Source organism: Astatotilapia calliptera, chromosome 11 (genome assembly GCF_900246225.1).
Source record: "Astatotilapia calliptera chromosome 11, fAstCal1.2, whole genome shotgun sequence".
Taxonomy (NCBI): domain Eukaryota; kingdom Metazoa; phylum Chordata; class Actinopteri; order Cichliformes; family Cichlidae; genus Astatotilapia; species Astatotilapia calliptera.
The window spans coordinates 22,528,873-22,554,203 of record NC_039312.1 but is presented as its reverse complement, the minus strand read 5'-3'; the positions used below and the strand labels follow the sequence as shown (position 1 = coordinate 22,554,203).

At 39.9% G+C, this 25,331-nt stretch overlaps 2 protein-coding genes across 3 annotated transcripts; one reads left to right on the top strand and one right to left on the bottom strand.

The window, feature by feature from the left end:
* Positions 1-3,960: 3,960 nt before the first annotated feature.
* LOC113032371 (CD27 antigen) lies at positions 3,961-11,771 on the top strand. The gene is made up of 8 exons (XM_026185273.1): positions 3,961-4,383; positions 4,801-4,942; positions 5,034-5,159; positions 7,155-7,292; positions 8,650-8,787; positions 10,848-10,898; positions 10,982-11,086; positions 11,200-11,771. Exons 2-8 carry the CDS (start codon positions 4,801-4,803, stop codon positions 11,301-11,303), a joined length of 804 nt encoding a protein of 267 aa, XP_026041058.1. The 5' UTR covers positions 3,961-4,383; the 3' UTR covers positions 11,304-11,771.
* A 121-nt stretch (positions 11,772-11,892) lies between these two features.
* Positions 11,893-24,726, bottom strand: LOC113032370 (tumor necrosis factor receptor superfamily member 14). Of its 2 annotated transcripts, none has more exons than XM_026185270.1 (11): positions 23,729-24,726; positions 23,462-23,572; positions 23,265-23,316; positions 22,849-22,959; positions 22,542-22,685; positions 20,030-20,129; positions 19,820-19,854; positions 13,007-13,123; positions 12,736-12,758; positions 12,541-12,646; positions 11,893-12,330 (listed from the first exon to the last, which is right to left on the bottom strand). In XM_026185270.1, exons 2-11 carry the CDS (start codon positions 23,528-23,530, stop codon positions 12,059-12,061), a joined length of 1,029 nt encoding a protein of 342 aa, XP_026041055.1. In that variant the 5' UTR covers positions 23,531-23,572; positions 23,729-24,726; the 3' UTR covers positions 11,893-12,058. The 2 variants fall into 2 exon arrangements, with proteins under 2 accessions (XP_026041055.1, XP_026041057.1); XM_026185272.1 differs by having other exon boundaries at positions 24,226-24,726.
* Positions 24,727-25,331: the final 605 nt, after the last annotated feature.

Below are 25,331 nucleotides of genomic sequence, written 5' to 3'. Positions count from 1 at the left end.
GAACAATCCACAACCTAAAACATAGAGTTAAACATCGATAGGCCAGTAGCTTGACCGGATAAAAAGAGTATCTCGGAGAGAGGGTGATTTAGTCTTTCCCAAATACAGGGAGGGGTTCACCTCGGTGCGAAAGACTGCGTGGGCTAGTAGTTCATACTAGCATTGCATTGTAGGTTTTCATATTCAGAAAACCTCTGTATACAAGTGGCAAGGACTGCAAGCCGCTGCACGTCCACGCACCAGTGTGAGTGCTAAAATCTGGCATCCATCCATCAGTCCTCCATCGTAGTGGCAGCAGACTAAGCAGGATATTCCAGACAGTCTTCTCTCCAGCAACGATTTCCACTTCGTCATTGCGGGGGAGGGCATCGTATATATCAAAATATTGAACAACACCCCTTAATCTTTTGGCGCCATTAAGGAATCACAGAAATTATCTATGAAGCCGAGACCAAGTGAAGTTACAGAGTGCTGAGCCACACTGTGCAGAAAAGTCGCCAACGCTCCGCTGACTCAATAACTGCAGAGTTAATGGCGTGGCCAAACAGCTGTAATAATAACGTGTAGGTGTAGGTGGCTCAGTATTTATGTATGTCTCAAACGGGTTCTGGGTCTTTCTGTGCGTCTGCTCACAGCTGGGCAAGCCCGTAAACCTCCCAAAGGACGGACCCAGATAAAAAACATAACCAAAGACGATCCAGAAGCGTTTTGGGGCCTGAGCTGTGATCTAATGAATGAAAAGGTAAAAGATTGCCTCCCAGGGGATAAAGAGGAATTTAAAAGCCAGCACAGTGATGAAAGGGAGGGGACATTACTACATATCATGTATGTAGCTTTCACATTTGTGTCACAAGTACCATCATTGCAGGCAGGTGCTGCCATCTGCTATGGATGCTTAACTGACCTCTCTGCAGGCCATGTTGTTTACATTATTAAGGTGTGCCAGCTGCTTTTTGTAAACGGGGTTGCTTATTAACTACTCTTTAATTAAAGACAACGTTGAAACGTTAAAAAACGTTCTGAGGGACCCAGGGTCCCTGAGCAGTTGTGGACCTTTTTATATTTTGTGTGTGTGTTCACTGTTATTTTTTTCCGTGTGTATTTATAGGGAGGTGTGTGCGTGGTTGTGGCTGTAACCAGGAGGCCGGGCTGCAGGCTGAAGATTGCTGGCCACGCCCGAGGAAGATGCCACACACCCTCAGCGGATCAGCATCGGCGGAGGGAGCTACTTAATAGTGTGCAGCCTCCACCGACGCGGGATGATTCTGTCACGGTTTGCCAGGGCAAGCCGTGGGGATGTGGAGGAAAATAGGACCCAAAACGCTAACGGCGCGTTTATTTACAGTGCGATAAATGATAATACATCCCCGTGCTCTCCCTTTACTCCCGTGTTGTGTCTTCTTCCCAGCTTCTGTCAGGGACCTGGTCTGGGCACGTCTTTCACTTTCTTTCCACACTTGCAGTCTATGACATTCGTCTTGCTCTCTTCTGCTTGAATGTGCCAAAGATCTGAAAATGTCCTATAAAGGGATGAACCTTTAATACCTTTGTATCATTTTACTCCTAAACGAATCACCAATTGAGTGGACGCTGAGTGGTTAAGCCATTACTTTGAAATCATTAGTTATTCTGGAAAGGACCTGATAAAAACGTCTTTGCATACTGTGAAATTGACTACAGAGATTAAGCATAGGCTGTAAGGCAAGTATCACTTAACTATATTTATAGGCACCATAATTTTTAAAAGCATCCTGTAGTAGACCAGTCCTTTATTAAAGAGGCCAGCAGAGCGTTACCTCACGCGACTTTGCTATTACAGTATACTAAAGAGCTCATTCAGCAGAGCAAGACAAGTGCTTCCTCAGAAAAACCACATCCTTCCTTTATAGGTAGCAACAAAAAAAGCATCTTCATCTCTTCACTCTTCCTCCTCCCTCTCACCCAGTCTTCCTCTGTGTCACACATAAAGTGTCACTTACACTAACCCGTTTGGCATACATAGGTCTTTGCAAAAATGCACATGCAAATAGACTGTTGATTCCCCCACACAGTCTTCTAGTCCAGCTGTGAGGACTGACTGGCTCATCTCTGACTCAGCATGCAGATTTTGTCAACTAAAAAGTGGCGTTGTTTATCTGTTTACTTCATAACAAAAGAGTCAACATGTTCCTGGCACAAGAACTTTTGAAGTTCTGTTTAGACGTATCAACTCTTACGGTCAAGCATCAATACTGATACTGAAACCTCAAGATAAGCATGACCAGTTTTGCTGTAACCAGTTCATGATCAGCCATGGTCTTGTTGCACAGTCATCTCTCATCCAGTCATCTCTGTATTCTGTTTGAGTGTTGCTACTCAGCTATAGTCACACTTGTCACTTGAGGCTGCCCCTATTTCCTTAAACCTAGTCCCCGTTTCACTGTTGAAAGGAGGTCACGTGCTGTGGCTTGGTTTCTGTGAAAACTGAGGTCAAGTATAGTAATTATCGCTGGCTGGCAGCTATCTACACACTAATGGCATTTTGTCAGTTTTTGCTGATTAATGTTCTCACACCTACGCTACCAGTTACACCAATAATAAAGCAATTAACTAGAAACATATCATTCTTATCATTTACAGCACGGTTTTACCCCCGTCTGGAAAATATACCTTTTGTTTTAATTCAGAAAAAATACACTCAACCTTCAGATAACAAACTGAAGTGTGCATGAAACTAACAGAAGACAGTCTAAGACTTCATACAAGGATATCAATGAGGTCCACACCATGAACAAATGAGCTGCTGGATCCAGATGAATGTCTGGATCCGGATCGTTTTTTTAATATTGTGATTATATTGAGAGTCTATCTTAAACATGATGCCTCACTTTTTTTTTTGTTATCCCACTTCAGAAGTGTGTGTGAAGCCCAATTTTGATGTGAAATGCCCAATTTTGTCCTATATCAAAATGTCAGCCTTTAAAAAAACTCAGCTAGTTTGCCCATTGTGTAAGTTTTTTTTTTTTTGACTTTCTATTAGGTTTGTTTAATGTTTTATATCATTTCTTGTTTTTTTTTACTCTTAGTAAATTTAGCCCCATTCTTGGTTCCTAGTTGCCTTGTAATTGTAATTGTAATCCTTCCTGTGTTCCTTTTCTGCTATGTCAAGTCTTGTGCATTAAATTCATTCACGTGTATGTCTTCCCTATTTAATTATCACATTTCCCGTTTTACTTTGAGAGTTAGAATTCCTTGTGCGTTTCCTTTATTTTTGCTTCTTGTACCTTGTTTTCTGTATGATTTAGTTCACCTGTGTCTTATCTCCACTTTCCCTAATTACCCTTCTGTGTATATTGTCTGTGTATGTTTCTGTTCTCCCTCCCAGTGGTCCCGACCTCTGGTGTTTCTGGTGTTTGAAGGCCTTAGTGTGCTTTCAAGTCTTAGGTTTCAGTAGTTATAGTTTTCAGTTTCCTTTGTCCCTCATGATTCACATTTGTACAACCTTGACATCAGTCTGCAGTAAACAGCTCGCTTTTTGTTCGCCTCAGTCTGCCTGTCATCCTGGCTCTAAATCTGACTCCAAAACTTAAAATTGTAGGTTCACCCATGCTCCACTTTTGGTAACATTTTTATATTAATCAGTCCTTACCTTCTGAGTAATCCAACTGACAACACAGTTGGATTACACGCACGCACACACACAGCCAATAATCGCGCATATTATCCTTTAATTGCTCCAATGTGTATATGAGTTGATAAAGAATAACATAACTGTTTCTTAACTTGCACGTTATTCTACAGAAACATTTTGGTTTTTTGTCAGCCAAATGTTTATATTTGAAATGATAAAATTTTTTTGTAATGAGCAATTTGGGACCTATGCATGCAATTGGCATTGCAATGTTTTCAATCCTCATAACATTACACGCCTTCTCATTATCACAAAGTAATTTCTTGGAATGACATTTTTCTCATTAACACCTTTCTATAAGAGTAAAAAGATACCTATGAGGTAAACGATGCCTTACATTAAACGACTTCATCATCCTGTGCTAAGAAGAGGCGAGAGAGAGCGAGAGTGGCAGAGGTGAAAGAGAAAACGAGAGAATAAAAAGCATCAGAGTGCTCGCAGCAAAAGCAGATTTTGGAGGAAACGAGAGAGATAGGATGATGGAAAAATGTGGAGGCTGACGGGGGTATGTTGCTGTGCACAGCCAAGGTGGTCTCCAAAAAGACAGGAGAGAGAGAGAGTGGGACAAGGATGTTGACTGTTAATATGTAAGGTTTTCAGGATGAGTCATCTCTGACATTTTATGAATAGTCCCTTGACACACTTCTCGTCCCCTGCTCAGTCTCAGGCTCAGAGGGTCCCAAGTGACATCTTGCTAAAACCTCTTCTCCACAGTAAGTAAAGATTTTCACAGCATGTATTTTCAGCTATAACTTTATCATTTTGAATGTTTTAGTAGAGCCTTGTAACCTGTTTGCATTAGGATGTAAAGCTGGTCTCTCTTAGTGTTGTATTTTGTATGTGTTTTATCATCAGTGTGTTACAGGCTTTTTTAGAATTTAAAATGTGTGTCCTAACATATTTAGGCAGCCTGACTACCGAATTCTTTTTCTCAGAATGGAAGATGTTATGATATTTATCATCTTTAATCTTTAGTGTGTTTCACTGAGTGCCTGCTGGGATTGTTATGTGAATACATTTGACAGAATCATGATAGTAATACTTTTCCTCCTGTCTCTGCTTACTCCCCTCCTTTTCCTCCTCCTCCTCCTCCTCCTCCTCCTCTTCTTTTCTTGTATGTTTCTTCCCAGATGCGGCCACTCTGTTTTATTTTACCATTACTGTGCTTCCTACCTTTGCTATCTTCTAACCCTGTAAAGCCCACTTGCAGTCCAACACAGTACAGCTGGCCATATATATCACCTACGTTTTGTTGTGAAAAGTGCCCTGCAGGTACAGTAACTTCCTCACATCCCATTAAAGTTCATGGCTGTGATGTCAACAGTAGTGCTTTAACTGCAAACTGATGTTTCATATATTCCAGGTGAGTTTATGGCCAGACGCTCACAGAAAAACTGTGACCATAAATGTGAACCCTGTGAAGCTGGGAAATACACAGCCGGCTACAACACGGCGATGAACTGTGAATTTTGTGACAGCTGCAGTAAACGTGAGTAACTTCACATCTTTAGCTTTGGGCGTGGAGGCGCTACAGTACATGTGAGGATTTGAAATGTGTGAAAACTTTAAGGCAATTTTTAGACTGACAGCACAAAGAGCTTTAGTGGCAGGAATGATGACGTAGTGGGTTTTACGACTTACACGTTTTTCTACAGACACATTGATTCGAGCTCTTGTACACAGATATTCCCGCTAGAGCGCACCTGTTATCTTTTAAGCAGATAGAAGAATGACAAAGCATTACAGTAAAAATACTACTCAGGACCCCCCCCTCCCCTTGTTATAGTGAAACATGTGGTTGCTTATACATTTTGTGTTAGTGTGTGAGCTCTATCATGCTCTCTCTTGATGTGAGATGTGTGAGTGAGTCATTAACTCTCTGTCGACCTGACCACTGCATTTGACCAATGACTCCACAGAATTTTGACAAAGTCAGACTGCTAGCTGTTTCTCAACTCAGGATTTCAGAGAAGTTTGCATATACAAAACTTACACAAGGGGATTTCCCATTTCATGTATCAACGGGGGGATACAGTCAGAAGGAGATGAAAGACAGAAGGGGAAGAGAAGGGGGTCTGTGAAACCAACTGTGAGCCAGCACTGGGGTTTAATATGATGAGATTCTGCAGCAGAAGTTTGTGTTTACACAGTAATCTCGACATGGTCTGCGGCACAGCCCACCGAGACAGGAGGAGGCTGAAAAAGCAGACCATCTTCATGTCAGTGGAAAAAAAGAGCAAAATACCAAAAAAGCAGCAAACAGTGGAAAGAGCAGAAATGTCATGTCCTATGTTATTATTACTCAGGGCTTTGTGCTGGTACAGGTGAACAAAACAGCATGTCGTGCCTTTTTTAAATGTCACTGTGGAAAACAGACAAGAGAAAACACAGAACTGAGACAAATTTGAGTTTCTCGGTCTCAATTTTGGCTACATGTGCATTTTAGCTGAATTTGACTTTTTTGTGTGTCAACCAAGAAGCCTTTTTTACACATATCATAATCAAAGGGCTCACATACCTTTTTCCAAATTACAAACCAGATACATATAGACATTTAACATCGACCAAACATCTACTTATTGTTTATACACCTGCACATTAGAACAACTGTTTACATTTCTTCAGCAGAGGAAGGTGGGTGTTCAAAGCACAAGAAGGGGCTTTATGCCAATTAACGGCTATGGAAATAATTCAGCCCACTCAAAAACTTTGCATAGCAGAGCAGTGATATAAAAAGTGCTTCTGTGTTGTTGGTGCCAATGATTTGTTGGTGATGATGATAAGAGTTTGGATGTGTGGACCTCAGAGGGCTTCATGGAACAAAATGCTTGGTTACCTGTTCTCTTCTGTTTACTACTCTGTATGTTTATGCTGCTTACTGCTCTCACTGCATTTTAATTCATTATTATAAGACAGCAGAGTAAAACAGTGCTGAGCACACACGTAAGAGTCGCTGCCAGCTTTAAAATGTCCACAGTCCTCGTGTTGTGACCTCAGCTGCTCATTTTATAGTAATCTGTCTGGAAAAAGTGAAAATATTTTCATTCTGCTTGTGGACCGCTGTTGGCTGGTGAGCTTTTAAGACTCTGCATGTTGTGCTACGTCCCTCTGTAACCCTAAATGCCACAAAATGATTTCTGTTTACGATTTTCACTTTGTGTGTTTGGTTTTGGGATGACTGTGACTCTTTGGAAGTCATATAAGTAGTTCGCTGATTGCTAATATGTAACATCAGATTGAGGTGTGCACACTAAAGCATCATTTAAGAAAGACCTTGTTTCATCAAACTGAAATTCTCTAAAGAAGAAGCACCAGACGTGATAATATAACGGTCTTATGACTTCAAACCAGAATCTTTACCTGTCGTGCCTAGTTTTGTGAGTCATTTCACATTTTCAGTTTTATCACAAAGACATCCTTTGCACACACTTTCAACTTTATCCGTCTTTAAATCACTTTTAACAATGACCGTGTTTTTCCACAGCAAACATGGAGGTCAAGACAGAATGCAGCGCGACTCATAACACTGTGTGCACATGTAAGGCTGGCTACAAGTGCAAAGACCAAGACTGTAAAGAGTGTGTATCCACAATCAAACCCACCGTCCCTCCATCTACTACTGGTAAGTGAGCCCTTCTCGGCACAGTCAACTAAATGTGAAACAATTGTTGACACAGTGGTTATCATTTATTCATTGCAGTGTTTTGTTTTGAATAGTTTCAACCATAACACACTTGAGGGCCACGTGCAGCATCACATTCTCATTAAGGAGCTTTGTCGTTTTGCATTCTTTCATTAACAATTTGCTACAGATTATCAGTGTAAAAGCACAAAAAATAACATTGTAGATGCGTTGCCCAAAGACATAAGATCAGAGACTAATTTAACACTACCATGAAAAGCAATAACATAACAGATATACTCATCTTTTACACCAAAATGATTTAGGCGTCAAACTTGTCTGAGTGTACAGGCTGAACCACAAAAGGGCAGCAAATGCTCATTTTTCATGAGAAGTTACTCATTTAACTACATCTGGGAATATAACTTCTTTTTATTTAAAAATACTCCTGAGAACCCATGAGTTCAAATGCCTTATTTTATGAAAACAAGACTGAAAGTAGCTCAGAGTAATAAGTTTGTTAAAAGAAACTGTTTATTTACATGTATGCACAAGAGCATTTACTAGCGTGTTTGTCTGGATCCAGTGGGGTACCTACAAACAAGGAAACATTCACACTCAAAAAATATTCATGCCCAAAGTGGTGGCGTTAAGTAATCTGATTACATGAAAAAATTCAGTTACGTAAGTACAACGTAAAATGTTCAAATTAATGGAATCTGGCCAAATGAAACTTACATTGAGCTCCCAAAAAAAAATAAATCACAATTAATGAATTAAATGAATAAACCTTTGATTTGATATACTTCAGTTTCATTTTGTGTTTATGAGGGCAAAGACTAATTTTTTGAGTGCATATTTTAACCCAAAGAAAAGAAGATATCAACACAAAAGTACCATCAGGATATTGTAAAGCAGCACTAACGTCAAGACTTGCTTAGAGAAACCCAATCATAGATAGTCATCACCCACAACCCTACAGAGGTCAGTCAGCTCTATGTGGCCTTTTAGCATCTTTCAGCTCGTTGTTTCTAGTTTTTAAAGTCTGCCAGTAATGAGTTTAGATGCACTTAACGCTGATGTCATCCACCTTAAACCCACTGTGTCTGCGAGGGACAAGTATGCACTCTGAGGTGATAACATCAGTGTTTAAAAAGTGTTTAAAATTCTCTAAAGAAGAAGCACCAGACGTGATAATATAACGGTCTTATGACTTCAAACCAGAATCTTTACCTGTCGTGCCTAGCTTTGTGAGTCATTTCACATTTTCAGTTTTATCACAAAGACATCCTTTGCACACACTTTCAACTTTATCCGTCTTTAAATCACTTTTAACAATGACCGTGTTTTTCCACAGCAAAAGTGGAGGTCAAGACAGACTGCAACCCGACTCATAACAATGTGTGCCCATGTAAGGCTGGCTACAAGTGCAAAGACCAAGACTGTAAAGAGTGTGTATCCACAATCAAACCCACCGTCCCTCCATCTACTACTGGTAAGTGAGCCCTTCTCGGCACAGTCAACTAAATGTGAAACAATTGTTGACACAGTGGTTATCATTTATTCATTGCAGTGTTTTGTTTTGAATAGTTTCAACCATAACACACTTGAGGGCCACGTGCAGCATCACATTCTCATTAAGGAGCTTTGTCGTTTTGCATTCTTTCATTAACAATTTGCTACAGATTATCAGTGTAAAAGCACAAAAAATAACATTGTAGATGCGTTGCCCAAAGACATAAGATCGGAGACTAATTTAACACTACCATGAAAAGCAATAACATAACAGATATACTCATCTTTTACACCAAAATGATTTAGGCGTCAAACTTGTCTGAGTGTACAGGCTGAACCACAAAAGGGCAGCAAATGCTCATTTTTCATGAGAAGTTACTCATTTAACTACATCTGGGAATATAACTTCTTTTTTATTTAAAAATACTCCTGAGAACCCATGAGTTCAAATGCCTTATTTTATGAAAACAAGACTGAAAGTAGCTCAGAGTAATAAGTTTGTTAAAAGAAACTGTTTATTTACATGTATGCACAAGAGCATTTACTAGCGTGTTTGTCTGGATCCAGTGGGGTACCTACAAACAAGGAAACATTCACACTCAAAAAATATTCATGCCCAAAGTGGTGGCATTTAAGTAATCTGATTACATGAAAAAATTCAGTTACGTAAGTACAACGTAAAATGTTCAAATTAATGGAATCTGGCCAAATGAAACTTACATTGAGCTCCCTAAAAAAAAATCACGATTAATGAATTAAATGAATAAACCTTTGATTTGATATACTTCAGTTTCATTTTGTGTTTATGAGGGCAAAGACTAATTTTTTGAGTGCATATTTTAACCCAAAGAAAAGAAGATATCAACACAAAAGTACCATCAGGATATTGTAAAGCAGCACTAACGTCAAGACTTGCTTAGAGAAACCCAATCATAGATAGTCATCACCCACAACCCTACAGAGGTCAGTCAGCTCTATGTGGCCTTTTAGCATCTTTCAGTCTGCCAGTAATGAGTTTAGATGCCTTTAACGCTGATGTCATCCACCTTAAACCCACTGTGTCTGCGAGGGACAAGTATGCACTCTGAGGTGATAACATCAGTGTTTAAAAGTGTTTAAAACAACAACAAATTAAAAAATAAAATATTTGTTATCGGATCGCATTTTTCATGAAACACAATGAAGAAATGTTGTTTACAACTTACAGCTTAAACAGATTTTTTTTAATTATGGTTACGTTTTGGCACCATCAGCACTTCACAAAGGTTAGGGAATTTACTAACTTCATGTGAAGTGCTTGAGTTGCCTAAACCTAACCACAGAGGAGAGCACAGACACAGGTGAGAATGTGAGAATTGTGCACTTCTCTTGTCTACCTCAACAGCCTCCTGGCAAAGCTCTGCGCAGTGCTTAAAGGAAATTTCCTTTCATGCCTCCATCCCCCCTACAACATAACTCAGTAACAGTGTAGCAATCCATGATAACAAGTTCTAGAAGACAGGCAGATTTAGGGGTGTAGTACATGAATCTGTTAACTGATTCAAAGTCTTAATGTCGTGTCCTGTGTTATTATCACTCTGGGCTCTGTACGAGGGCAGGTGAGCAAAACAGTCTGTTGTGTCTCTTTTTTTAAATGTCACTGTAGAGGCCCTAGTTGTAGCATGTGTTTTCCTGTACTGTAATCCTGCCTACATACAGTAATGTGGACAGGTCATAGTCAGAATCCCTAAAATGTTTCTGATTCAGCTGAAACTGTTACATGACTAAAAATAATCCAAACAAATGAGCTGTTAATAATGCTTGGAAGCTATTTGCATGTTCTTGTAACTGTTTGCCTCTTCTGTAGTAACCGTGGAGAAAGGACACACACATTCAAACACACACACACACACACAAACACATGATGAAATAAGTTAAACATTAGGGACAAAAGAGTGAGCTCACTGACAAATCCAAGCCACAATAGTGTCATCTTGTCATCGAACTAATAATGCCTGCAGTGAACTTATAAGGTTCTCTTTTTTTTATGTTTCCCTCTAGTGGCGACACCTGATGTTACCACCACCAGGCTCGCCACTAAACCGATTGCAGGTAAAGTAGCCAAATTGTGTTGCCTGTGAAATTATTGAACTGATGTAAATTATGGAAACTAACTCTCTCATGTGTTATTATAGATACGGTGTGGTTCCTGGTGATAATTGCCCTCCTGTGTACAGGAATTGCACTGGTTGTTGTGACAAAAATCAAGCCATTTTTAGTCTGGATTAGGTTCACTCACGGTTAGTAGATTTCTTTTAAATCACTTAATATTTTTCTTAGAACTTTTGTGTTATAAATACCCCCAAATGTTTAAATTCTTATTAAAACCATCCCGTCATTTCTTGCTGCTTAGGGTACTTCTTGGCTGAAAAACCTGCCACACAACCTGCATGTGATGAAGAAGTGTCCAAGCCCGTCCAGGAAGTGTGCGGGAAATGTGACCAACCTATGTGTTAAAGACCAGATCTGGAATTTGGAGGAGCGAGAACCTAACAAGACACTCGGTGGCACATCCCAGATGGAAAACATTCGTCACTGCTTTTGGACATTTAAATGGAGCTAAAAGGCACTCCGCGCCGTGCTGATCAGTGAAATGCCAGAAGGTGGAAAGTTTGAAACTGTTGCTGTTTCCTGAGAGGACAGATGATCATTTTGGCATCTGTGACTTTGAAGTGTATAAAATTGTGGTGGGTAAAAATCTTGGAACTGATAAGACAGAGGGGACATTGTGGCAGTGAAAGGAAAGTATGTACTATAGTACATAAAGTTAAACATATTTCATGTATATCTACATATATGTGCAGACATAATTAGCTGCTTTTGTAGCCAGCTTTTCAATATCACATGTGGATGTTCTGTGTACATTTTTTCTTCTATTTCTTTTTCATTTAAAATAAACTTAATAAATTTGACTAAAACTACCTAATAACTACCTAACAAAGCTTTCTACACCTTGGATGGCATTCTTTGCACTGAGCCAAAGAAGCTTATTAAAAGTATATACAAGAGTTCGTAAATCATAACTTACAAAGAAGACCACTTTGCAGCTGTTCTTCCGAGATTTAATACATTTCTGAGGTGAGTGTTTTCCAGAAGCTGCAGAAACAAAGTCAGTGCATCCGCAGCTTGCTGAGGAAAGACGAATATGATCCATACTCATCTGTGGTTTCAAAGTTTGTTGTATCCAAGTCTTCTGAATTTTTTGAGATGCATCATAGGATCTCCTCTTTCGACATGTGGGAGTCTTTCCCCTGCTCCTGGGAAGGGAAGAAAATGGTGTCATTCTCTCCACTCCTCTCCTCCTCAGAGAGATGAATGCTGGGAGAAGATGCAGGATGAAACACTGGACAGTTTCTCTCATCCTCTTCCTCTCTCCTCGCTCTCTCAGCCGTCTTCCCACATTCGGTCGTTGGCCCGACTTGACCCGTAAATTGACTGAGCAAGCTAAAGATGACTGTGCCTGGATTGTGCACATGGACTGGACCTACAGGGAGAAAACAAGAGCAGAGAATGCATCAAAGGATGTTTTTAGCAACCTACAGAGATACATTAACCTATAATCTACAGAACAGGACAGCTAAGTGCAACTCGGACTCATAACGGTATCACAGCTGCATCTTTTTGTTTCTAGCATATTTTTTCTCGAGTGAGTCAAGCATTTCACATAAGAAGTCTTCATTTTACTCAGCTGTACCAAGATTGGCTGCTGAAGGTGTTGAGGGCTGCTGCTTTGTACTGAATGAGTCTCTGGGGAACTGATGAGTTGGCTCCCTTGACTTGTGAGAAGCACCTCGCCCTTCCTACAGGAGAACACAACCATGAATTTGGCGCAAACAAAGGAAAAAGGATGTAATCTATGTAAACACATGAGAGTTCATTAGACTTGTACCTCATTCCAGAGCTTTGCAATAGCTGAAAAAACAGTAGATTGAATAATGAGTAATAGGAAACTGGTGTGTTTTCACATTTCATGAGTGGTGACTCAACATGACTTAGCAAAAGCAGTGAAGAGCATATCAGCAAAGGGCATGATAACCCTAAATTCACAGTAATTTCCACACTGATCTTGTTGAACGTTTATTGTTTCTCAGAACTGATTCAATCACAGAGTTTGACAGAGGCGACAGAAAATGAGCACTTCCTGGACGTAAACATCTTACTTTGCCTTATATATGTCTCATCTCTTGGACGACAGACACAGAACAAGGTGAGAAGGGCCAAAGTTGCAAGGACACCCACTGGAATGAAAATAGCTGCCAGGTAATGGTTGGCATGACCTATAGGAGAAATAAAAGGATGATTAGTGCTGTGCCTGAAATCTCTCTTTTGCAGTGTAACACATAAAAGCGTTAGCAGCTTTGTACATAAAAATCTAGAGAGAGTTTTTCATTCTATATTTAACAGAAGCAAAATGTTGCTTTTGATTGCTTATCTTTCTCCCAGCTGAGAGTTCAGTCCAGTTCTTTCCATAGATGATTAATTAGATTAACACTGTTGGCTGCATGAACATGACACTTATGTGCAGTGTCAAAAAGCTGTATTTAATTTCCTAAAACATACTCTTTCAATATTTAAAACTCATTTTATAAAATCCAGCCAGGATTATCGGGATTTTCCCTGTTTTCTTTTTGAAACCTGGGCTCCTCGACCGTGGAGTTCAGGATCAAAGTGCTTTGTCTGTACCCATAAGTAGATTCAGTGTGCAGCAGGGAAGTCATCCATCCTCACATGCACATTTTCAAAATGGACGATAGACAAGAAAAATAATAATAAATTCCCGATTAGCACTTTTGCCTCACGACAAAAGGTTCTGGGTTTGAATCCACCGTCTGGCCGGGGCCTTTCTGTGTAGAGTTTGCTCCGTGTCTTTGTGGGTTGACTCCGGCTTCCTCCCACAGTCCAAAAAACATGCACACACTGAGGGTGGAGGTGTTTCTAAATTGGCTATAGGTGTGAATCTGAGTGTGAATGCTTTTTTTTTGTCCCTCTCTGCATTAGCCTTGCAACAAATTGGCAACCTGTGCTTGGTGTACACCGCCTCACATGCTACGGTAGTTGGCATGGTCTACAGCGATTGCTGGATGGATAAATGTAGAATAACAAAGCTGCTTGTTCATCTGAGTGACGGCTGCTGGAACAAAGCTGCTTTTAAGCACTGTTGTTCTGTACTTTGGGACCAGAGGCCTTTATCTACATGGAAACTGAAAGTCAAAATACAAAAAGTGCATGTCGTCAAAACAAAAAATAAAACCTGTCAATCGCTATACAGTAACTGTCTTGTAGCCAACAGGGATCCTGGGTTCATTTGTGGCTAACGAATCAGAGTGAGTTTTTGTTCTTCACAGATAAATATCCAAACCATGACAGTAACCAAGAGGACAAAACAGACTCAGTAAATCCCATCCATCCATTTATTTCTGGTTATCTGATTCAGGGTGGGGGTGAACCCAGCTGTCACAGGGTAAGAGACCACGTACACCCTGGACAGGTTGACAGTGTCTTGCAAGGCTAACACAGAGAGAGGACAACCACTCACACTCACATTCACACCTACAATGAATTTAGAAAAGACCCACACAGGCAGGGGGTGGACATGCAAACTCCACACACAAAGTTCAGTTTGGGGTCAACAGATGTCCCAAGATATTTATAAAACTGAACGCATTCAATATGACCACTTGTGCATTAGAGCATTTTATAAAATTAGTGATCATCTTTTGTCTTAACCCTTTAGCGTTCTGCTCAACCAATTGGTACACATTTTCGGGCCCTATATCTAACTTTCACTGAAATTGACCTACCTTGTTGAGTCTTTTCTACCAATTGGTTTACATCTGTAATGCCAAAAAAATCCACCAGAAGACACTGTGAATGGAAACTGTTGGCTCTTCTTATACCTCTCCCAACCAGAAGGTCAGAAACAAAAAAACATCCACCATATTTTGAGTGTTTTTGATTCAACTAAGATATAATTTTTTGATATATGATAGTGTTAGAGGACTTACTAAACAGATGTAGGTCACTTGACAGCATTAAAAACGTGAAATTAAATGTTTAATTTTTTTTTTTTTAAAGTGGTCAACCAAACGGTTAGCATTCGCACCCTTTATGGTGCTAACATAACATAACCTAAATGTTATTAAAATTGATTATTTGCCATAGAATCAGACCACTAGATCCATTTTGTTTATTCATTGCTATTGATAAATCACAGTAAGTGTTAGCACAGCAAGAATATGATGAAATAATTTCCTCAGTAAATTATTTTTGTAACTTTCTGAGTTAATATTAGTAAAATTGTAAAAATCAAGAATAACACTTGGAAATCACACATATCACAACTGATTACCTTTTAACCAAATTAGAGTAGCTGGTAAATTAATATTACTAAGTTGTCAAAATTATAATTTCATGTTGAACAATTGGGCTACTATATGGACGCTAAACAATTATATGGCTAAAAATCACATGGTCCTGTGGCATGATACTCGTGATACCATCCACCTTCAACCACAGTGTGTTTGAGGTCATGGTTTCATAAGAAGCCAACAGGGCTGGCACTCTCCACCAGTATATTGCCAACAAACCAGATGAGTGGGGCTTTAAATTGTTCTGCCAAGCAAGTTCATCTGGCATCATCCACAACTTGCTGCTGTATCAAAGGGGCTCTACATTCTTCAATGCTCCCCTCAGTGAAAAGGAGCAGAAGCTCCCTCTAAGGACCAGGGTTGTAAAAAAAAAAAAAACACTATGCAAACCCATAAAAGAGCCTCAGCTCTTCACGAGTTTCACCTTGGTCCAGAACTTGCACACCTCCTTGGGTGTCAGGTGCATTGGTACTGTATGACCGGTGGAGCTCCCCTGATGGCAGACAAAGACCTGATGAAGAAGGGCCATGGAGCCTGTTATTACAGGTCTGATGAAGGTCTGATTGCAATAAAATGGTTTGACAAGAAATGTGTCAACCTTCTAAACAATGCCTGTGGGTTCATGCCTCTTTCATCGGTGGAGCAAAGAGTCCAATGCAAAGATCACCATTCCATGCCCATCACGCATCCCTGTATATAATTAGCATATGGGAGGAATTAAGCTTTCTGATAATAATAATAATAATAATAATAATAATAATAATAATAATAATAATAATAATAATAATAATAATAATAATGGATTGGATTTATATAGCGCTTTTCGAGACCCTCAAAGCACTTTACAATTCCACTATTCATTCACTCTCACATTCACTCACTGGTGGAGGCAGCTACAGTTGTAGCCACAGCTGCCCTGGGGCAGACTGACAGAAGTGAGGCTGCCATATCGCACCATTGGCCCCTCTGGTCAACACCAGCAGGGGGTGAAGTGTCTTGCCCAAGGACACAACGACCAAGACTGTCCAAGCTGGGGCTCGAACCGGCAACCTTCTGATTACAAGACGAACTGCCAACTCTTGAGGCACGATCGCCCTGATATGCTATTACACCTGTATAAGACAAGTTATAAGTTACAAGTTATGGTGATGGCATAGTCCACTGTTCGGATACATTCTTGACTTGAATACCTGGTCTACAAGAGGGACTGTGCCCTACTGGACCAGAAACCGATGGCTCTCAAAAGGTTTCCACCTGGCTGTGTCTGAACCAAGTTAACAAGCCAGCATCTAGAGTTGGACAACCATGATTCAGCTCTTCCAGACCACAGAATCAATGCTACACCCAACGACCGAAACCACAAGCAGATGTGCTTGATTTGCACTGTTTTTATTTTTTAAAAACAAAAATGATTTTGCACACTAGTATTCAATCAGAAGTGGCCTGAATGTGAGTATTTTGTGCTGTAGTACATTACTCCCATTTGCAGATTAAAAAACTATGTATTTTGTTGTTTGATATAATACTTTCCTTTGATGGAATGAAAACAGCAGTGTTCACTGGCATGCTACTAGAAATAAACTTTATCCAATGGCCTGGATAGTTTTGTTATTAATTTAATTATAATTCGGCACTTTATTTGATTTTTTTCAACTGTATTATCTAATGTACTTGTATTTGCATGACATTTCATACTTTTACCAAGTGACATCTCAACCATTTGGTGGAGATCAATATTTTAAAAACTACAGGGTCTATTGAAAAAAAAATGATTGTGGTTATTGCTCACCGAAATCAATAAGAAATGCAAAGAAAAACAATTTCCATTGCTTTTTTCTTGGTGTGGACCTCAAAGGGTTAATTCAGTGGAGCACTGGGTAGTCCCGTTATCCTGTAGCTTACTCACAATAAGTTAATTTGCATACTTTGAGACAATCCTGTTTTCTTACCCGCTCTGACACTTTTGTGTATGGTATAACAATAATATTGAAGAGAGTGCGAATCCCCGTAGGATGGCAGTCAAGGAGCAGATCTGATCTCCACAGTGGGGATAAGGTTCATTTACCCAAATTCAAAAAGTCAAGAATTCACCCTACAATATATTTTTAAATCAAATTGTTCTAAACGCCTCCTGATTAAAATATGAAACTGACTTATGTTGAAGAGTAAAGAAAAACTAGCAAACTTTAATAGAGCATGAGACACTTTTTGAGCTGTTGAGAATTAGGTTCAGCAAGTTTACTCTGGCATTTCCAGGCCCGAGATTAACCCAACTTAAAGTGCCAAAAACTGCAGTTCGAATTGTTCATAACTGGCAATAGACAACTTAGACACCATTTCTGCCCCCACCCTCGTCTGGACCACTTCCCATTTTAAAACAGCCCATTGTTTTGTTTTCAGAGCTGATTTCCGGAGCTCTCCAGTAAGTGAATGTTGTTCGCTCCTGTGTTTCCGTCTAACCTTCACTTTCTATCAATCTCCCTCGGACCTTTTGCCCTTTATCAGACAATAGGACACAGTTATCTCTTCCCTGTTAGAGTAACACCTATTGTTTCAAAGATATGCTGCTAGTAGCTACCAGAGAAAACAAGAGTGCTATCATCCTTCTGTTTGGTTGTACGAGTAAGCTTTCCCAGGAGAGTTTGTATCCAGTGATGCACAGAACTGCATAAAAAAGCCTTATAGACAACTGACAGTACACCAGTAGTGTTATTATTCTATTGCTGCCACATTCTACAATAAAAATTTATTTTATAAATGTACAACTAATGAAACAGACTTGTCTGTTGCCTCTTTGTTTCAGACCCTGTGTTGGTAATGTGAGTTTCTCCAAAGGGTCCTTGGACTTGGGGAAAGTTCCTGCAGTGCAAATGTGGCTTTTACAGTTTCAGTCACTAGTGGTTTGGTGAGGCTGCACTTTGGTAGAGTCAGGCTTTAGCTAAATGCTAAAATACTCATGACACTGCAGCTCTTATTATGGTATCGGTTCAGTAGATATTTGATGATAAAGGTATTTTGACTAAGTAGCAGTTTCACCTGATGATCACACTAGAGCGTTGGTTCTCAAACTGTGGGGTAGTCCCTGCTGACAAGCCACAGTGACACTGCAGCTGGAACATGGACAACCAGGTGAAAATATTTTTAAATAAACGTCAATGTGGGGGTCTGAGTCATCCATGTTTTAAGCACTGAAGTTGAAGGAAACTGGGCTTGTTTTTAGGTTTATGAAGGACTTTGACCTCTATACGTCTGAATAAACCTCTCAGATGAGAGCTGAAACATCTACAAGAACCTTAAAAGAAGTTTAGCTGCCTACTGTAATTCATTATTATCAGGATGTCCAAAAAACTAACTGAAAAGCCTTCAGCTAATCCAAAATGCTGCAGCAAGAGTCCTGACAGGGACCAGAAAGAGAGAGCATATTTCTCCTGTTTTGGCTTCCCTTCATTGGCTTCCTGTTAGATCCAGAATTGAATTCAAAATCCTGCTCCTCACATACAAGGTCTTAAATAATCAGGCCCCATCTTATCTTAATGACCTTGTAGTACCGTATCACCCTATTAGAGCACTTCACTCTCGCTCTGCAGGCCTACTTGTTCCTAGAGTATTTAAAAGTAGAATGGGAGGGAGAGCCTTCAGTTTTCAGGCCCCTCTTCTGTGGAACCAGCTTCCAGTTTGGATTCGGGAGACAGACACTATCTCTACTTTCAAGATTAGGCTTAAAACTTTCCTTTTTGCTAAAGCATATAGTTAGGGCTGGACCAGGTGACCCTGAATCCTCCCTTAGTTATGCTGCAATAGGCTGCCGGGGGATTCCCATGATGCATTGAGTTTTTCCTTTCCAGTCACCTTTCTCACTCACTATGTATTAACAGACCTCTCTGCATTGAATCATATCTGTTATTAACCTCTGTCTCTCTTTCACAGCATGTCTTTATCCTGTCTTCCTTCTCTCACCCCAACCGGTCGCAGCAGATGGCCGCTCCTCCCTGAGCCTGGTTCTGCCGGAGGTTTCTTCCTGTTAAAAGGGAGTTTTTCCTTCCCACTGTTGCCAAAGTGCTTGCTCATAGGGGGTCATATGATTGTTGGGTTTTTCTCTGTATCTATGAAGCGCCTTGACGCGACTTATGTTGTGATTTGGCGCTATATAAATAAAATTGAATTGAAATTGAATTGAATTGAATTCAGCTCAACAATCAAAGACCATAAAACAAGTTTATTTACTACACATTTTACTAAACTTCACCTTTTTATTCTTAACGCTTAATTACGGTTCATTCTGTATGGCATGAACTTTTTCCAACATGTGAACTAAGCACATTAGAAAAAGCTGGAGAACCAATGTGATAATGAAAAATACAGTTTATCTCAAGGGCACCATGAACATCCTCGCTGAATTATGTAGGACCTAATAGGTCCTGCAAAGGGCACTGGTGGCATTTTGGTACTCAACAAAGTCCTCGGAGGAGCATGAATTAAAATAATGTGGTGGACCAGCTCTAACTGACATAACCTCCCATAACTTTTCAGTTTCCGCTCAAATGAAAACAGTAAATACTCTCCAAACACTCCCTTTCATCCACATACACAGTCATAAAGTCTCACCTCCCGTGGGATTCGGCTCTTTCGTTGGGTGACACCTGTGTGAAGGAATAAAATGTTAAGTATTTCAAATATGTGACCCCCCCCCCTCCCCTCCCCATGTGATGAGGGTAGTCTACAATACTTGTATCAAAATCTGTGACAGCTTCATGTAACACAGAGATTCAGTGAAGTATTCAGTATTTACTGTATCAAAGGAAATTTGAGGCTTACCCTGGAGATTGGCAGGGTTTGGGAGAAGTGCTGGTATGTCCGGAGGAAACTGAGAAAGGCGTGTGTTTATCTCTGACTGAGATCTCTGTAGCTGCTGCTTCTAGAGAATAAACCATCACAGGATTGGTTTCAGACTTCAGAGGAAGAAAAAACCTCAAACACAGTCTCACAGACCTGCCTGAGTTACTTTACAATGTGGATAAGTACATTTTTCCACTTCATATTAAACAAGGGTAAAAGGCAACCCCTGGGCTGTCCTGCTGGCACAGGGGTGAAGGCGCTGGTCATGAACTGTATTGTCCTAGGTTGGATTTGTTGCATACAGTTCCAGTTTTTCTCTCTCCCTATTTCCTGTCATTGTGTTACCTTTATCATTAAGAACGTGAAATCCCCCCACCAACACCACCACACCACACACAGACAGACACAGACAGACACAAACACACACACACACACACACACACACACACACACTGACAAACAAAAACTGTTCCTCAGAACTTGATAACCTGGGTGCACTGGGAAAACAAATTCATTTTAGTTTAACCCCGTTTGTTTATTACTTGTAGGGGAGTCGCCCCCTGCTGGCTGTTACAAAGAATCCACATTTAAGCCACTTCTACACTGGCTTCATTTTTCAGATCCATCCTCTTTTACACACTTAGTTTGATATTTTGTTGGACAGTGAAACAGTTTTTGCAGTTTTGCATCTGCACACCACAACAGTGGATTTTAAATCAAACATGACGTGACTGAAGGGCAGCCTTTCAGGGTTTTTTCCCACAGGGGTTTTAAAAAAAATACAGACATTTTCAGTCCCCCTGTTCAGAGTTTCAAAATTAACTGAACAAACTAAAGAACTAACATTAAATATAAGAACTGTTTTTAATACTTGGATGAAAAATGACTAAGTCTAGAAGTCATGGACATCACCAAATCCTGTGTTTCCTCCTTTAAGATGCTCGGGTAAGCCTTTACTGCAGCCTCCTTCAGCTCCTGCTTGTTTGTGGGTTTGCTGCATTCAGTTTTGTGTTTAATAAGTGAAAAGCAGGTTCTTCTAGGCTGACATCAGGTGACTGACCTGACAATTAAGTGAAACTGCGCTGTGCAGTGAAGTCCAATCAGTTTTGCAGCATTTGACTGAATCTGAGCAGACAGTATAGCACTGTATACTTCATCACATGATTAATAAATACCAGCCCTAGCTTGACCGGCAAACATAGACGCTCATGCCAAACACTGAACTCATCGTGTTTGACAGATCATGTCATATGCTTCAGATCATGAGCTGCTTTTCTTTTTTCAAGATTCTAGTACGGATTCATTTTGGTTTCATTGGTCCAAAGATTTTTTTCACAGCTGTGCAAAGTCTAATTTGACTTTCTTGTTCTTGAGGTAAGGCGTGTCTCGATTGTAGCCGCTGACAATGACATGCCCGCCTTCTTAAGCGTGTTCTTGACTTGGTTAGATGTTTTGAAGGGCTTTTCTTAATCAGGGAAATAATACATCATGTACTTCAGTTGTGTTCTGTGGTCTTTCAGGCATTTTGGTGTTGGTGGTGAACTGGACTGGATATCATGTTTGTTTTCATTTGTCATGAAATAACGACGAAGCAGACTTAGCCTGTCAATTGTTCTGTTACTTGGATAACAGGCTGTAAACTCTAAACACACACACACACACACACACACACACACACACACACACACACACAATTTTTGAAACCTCTTTGAAGTAAAACTGAAATTCTACAATTTTGATTTAAAATGTGCTGCATCTTTGACCATCAAATTTACTCTGTACAGTGTGCAGTGTGACACCGTGCTCTGCAGTGGTGGGTGTGCCAGAAATACTACTTGGTCAGCAGTGACATGTTTAAAAATATGTCACTATTTATTTTTAATAACTCGCTTGCATTTTGTCGGGGCCAAACACAGCCCTGCTGTTTGGCACTCTGCAAGAATGATCAAGTATTATACAGCTAGTTAGGGTTTTGGGTTGTTTGGTTTTTTTAGAAGACAAGGCTATGGAAGCAATTTGAATAAATCAAGAAGCAGGCAAAACTATGATCTACCAATCTGTGCAGAGCGTTGGAGTGCTGCAGATTAGAATGATTATTTTCTGCTGGTTCTTCATAAAATATACTTAGAACATAGAAAAGTGTCCTTTGTGACACTTTCATGTCAGCTTGATGGCATTGCATTTTTTAGAGAGCATAAAGATTTCCAGGAATATTTTCAAACCTGTTCATATTAGACAAGTTTTGCATATTCATGGCAACTTGAGAGGAACCTGTTCTCAGAATGATCTGATAATAACGGGAGCCAGAGCTAAGTTTACATATCCTGTCAGCTATTTTTTTTTCTTTTGTTTTTTAATGGCTGCGGTAAAGTTGTTTGCTTTGACACTGGTCATTTTCTCAGCTTTAGAAGTTGTTTTGTTTGCCATAAGGCCCACTGTTGGTTTGAGCTTATCTGACATGAGAATTCAAAGTGTTCTTCTCGGTACTTACTGGTTGGGGTTGGGTCTGGCATCTTCTCACAAGACAAGCAGTTCTTTTTGTCATGGGCCCACCTGATGCATCTAAAACCATCCTCGCAGTCACATTTCATATCAGACGTACTGGTGCAGTTCTGAACCACTTTAAGATGAAACTCTGAGAAAGAGTGAAATAGAGATTATTTTAGAGACTATTCATCTCAGTACATGTGGAGTTACTATTAATGGTTTATCAGCTCTTTATAGAAAACCAGAGATCACGGGTATAGCATGATCCTGATGAAATCATTAAAGGTAGAAATGACTCATAGTTTCTTTACTAGGGTTGCAGTCTCCAAAGCAGCGATGGCATTCATCTTCATAGTTCAAGTCAGTTGTGTAACTTCCAGCAGGACAGTGTTCACATGTTGTACAATCACTCTGATACATACCTGTAAGAACAGAAAGAAACCAATGCAAACAACTTAACGACAAGCAGTGTGAGCAGACAGCCTGCACACTCAGGATGCATATTAATGAAGGATGTGGTCATACTGCACAAGCTCAGTCTGCGTCATTTTTCATCAATGCAGAAAAAAAAACAATGCATAGACAGAAAAAAACATACTTCACACCACTGTACAAAATAGAGATTCATTTTTAATAATAATTCTGAGTAAGTTTAAACTGACAAGCAGACAGCAGAATTTTAAAAATATTAATAGAAGCTCACATCAAGTTATCACACATTTCCTACCTGCAGGACAATATTTACACTCTCTCCCACCAATGTTGTAGGTGTTCTGTGGCTGTCAACACAGATAGATATTAATCACTAAAATGAAAAAGTCCTCATTAACTCATCATCCATGCCACATTCACTCATGTCAACTATTTGTCTTATTTGATAAAAGTGTATGCAGTAATTAAGGCGAATGGGTTACAAAGTCTTACTGTGGGAAAGCTGAGCACCAACTGTGTGGATAACATCAGGAGGGCCACAGAGTATTGCACCAATCCCATTCTGTGGACAGATGTAAAGCTGCCAATCGTCTACAAACACCACTGCGAAAAGGACAAGGATCAAAATCTATAAAAGCTAACGCAACTACCAAGTTAGTATCACAAATAAAGACTATTACAATAAAACGATAATTGTAAAAGAAAGAAAGAAAGAAAAAAAGAAAGAAAGAAAGAAAGAAAGAAAACAATTATTTTTACCTTCAGTATGATGTGCCTTTTGTTCTACTTCTGTTGTTTTGCTAACTTCCTCAAGATGTGCCTCACTCTTTCTACTCTCTCTCTCTCTCTGTGTGTGTGTGTGTCGTTTTACTCACGCTACTGATTCTGTGTCATTGTTTCCTTACCTGGTTATATCTTCCTGTCTTCCTGTTTCCCCCACACTCTGTTCTCTAGCAGGCAGCTAAAACTGACTAACATTTACACGTCAAAGCCTTAAAGCCTAATCATTTTCCATATAAACTGCGACACCTCATGAGGAATAAATAGCCAGAGTAACTATTCTAACTCTTTATTTGAAAAAACAGATGAGCAGATCGTTTGTTTGAAAGTGACGCTTTACCTTTCATTTTAGATTTGAATGCCTCCTTCTTTTTTTTATCATATTTAAGCACATTTTATTTCTTTTATTCTGTTTAAACTCAGCTTTAGACCAGGTAATGGATGAGTTTGCTAACTATTGATATGTTGACACTTACCTTTTTCAAGTGGGTTCTTGTAGTCTTTAAGTAGTTTAGTTGAACGTAACAGGACTTCTTTCAAAACCCAGTTACCTTCATGTCCTGTCCCCACTTAAGTTGTATGAGAAAGAGCATCTGACATAAAATCTTAGCCAATTCAAACCTGCTAAAATATCAAGAGTAAGGACGTGCAGAGTGTTGGTGTGACAGAGAAGGAAGAAGTTAAGAACAGAGCAAGTTTGAGACGGATGCTATGCTGTGGTGACCCCTAAAGGGACAAGCAAAAAGAAGAGGAAAAAGAAAAAGAAGCACATTTAAGTTTAATACTAAGGTGGACAGAAAATGCTTTTCTTTCTCACTTTCATTCCCCTCAGTTGGAGTTTTGTTTTCCTCTATGCTGTCTTTAAATGTTTGGACATGAGGAATAAGTTGGATCGTTCAATTTCTATCAACTGCTTTCTATAAACTATTGTTAGTATCTCTGGCTCTCGTCCACAGCGTGCCTTTTGTCCTGTCTTCCTCCTCCCACAACAACTGGGCGTGGCAGATGGCCCCGCCCCTCCCTAAACCTGGTTCTGCCGGAGGTTTCTTCCTGTTAAAAGGGAGTTTTTCCTTCCCACTGTTGCCAAAGTGCTTGCTTTGCTTTGGTCATATGATTGTTGGGTTTTTCTCTGTATGCATTATTGTAGGGTCTACCTTACAATATAAAGCACCTTGAGGCGACTGCTGTTGTGATTTGGCACTGTGGGGAATGCTATAAAGCCCATTTATTGTCACTCTGACTGGTCATCCTTACCCATTGCACCTGTACAAAGGAGTGTAGATTTGGAGTGCACTGCAAAGGCGGTTTGGAATTCCATGTCAGCAGGATACCAGTCTATGTTGGAAGATCTGAAGTTTTCCACAGGAATGTACTACCCTACCTATGTCAAAACATGGGAATACCCAGATGGGCAACGCGTGGTTACTACACACTTGGCTGGTGGCCAAGTAACATATTGACATATGAAAACACAGCATTTCTGCAATGACTCTTTTTAGCCCAAAGTGATTTATCTTGATGTACCTAAACACTTTTGTCCTTGTTGTTCATCAATCAAATTTTTTTTAAAAGGGTTCTAAAG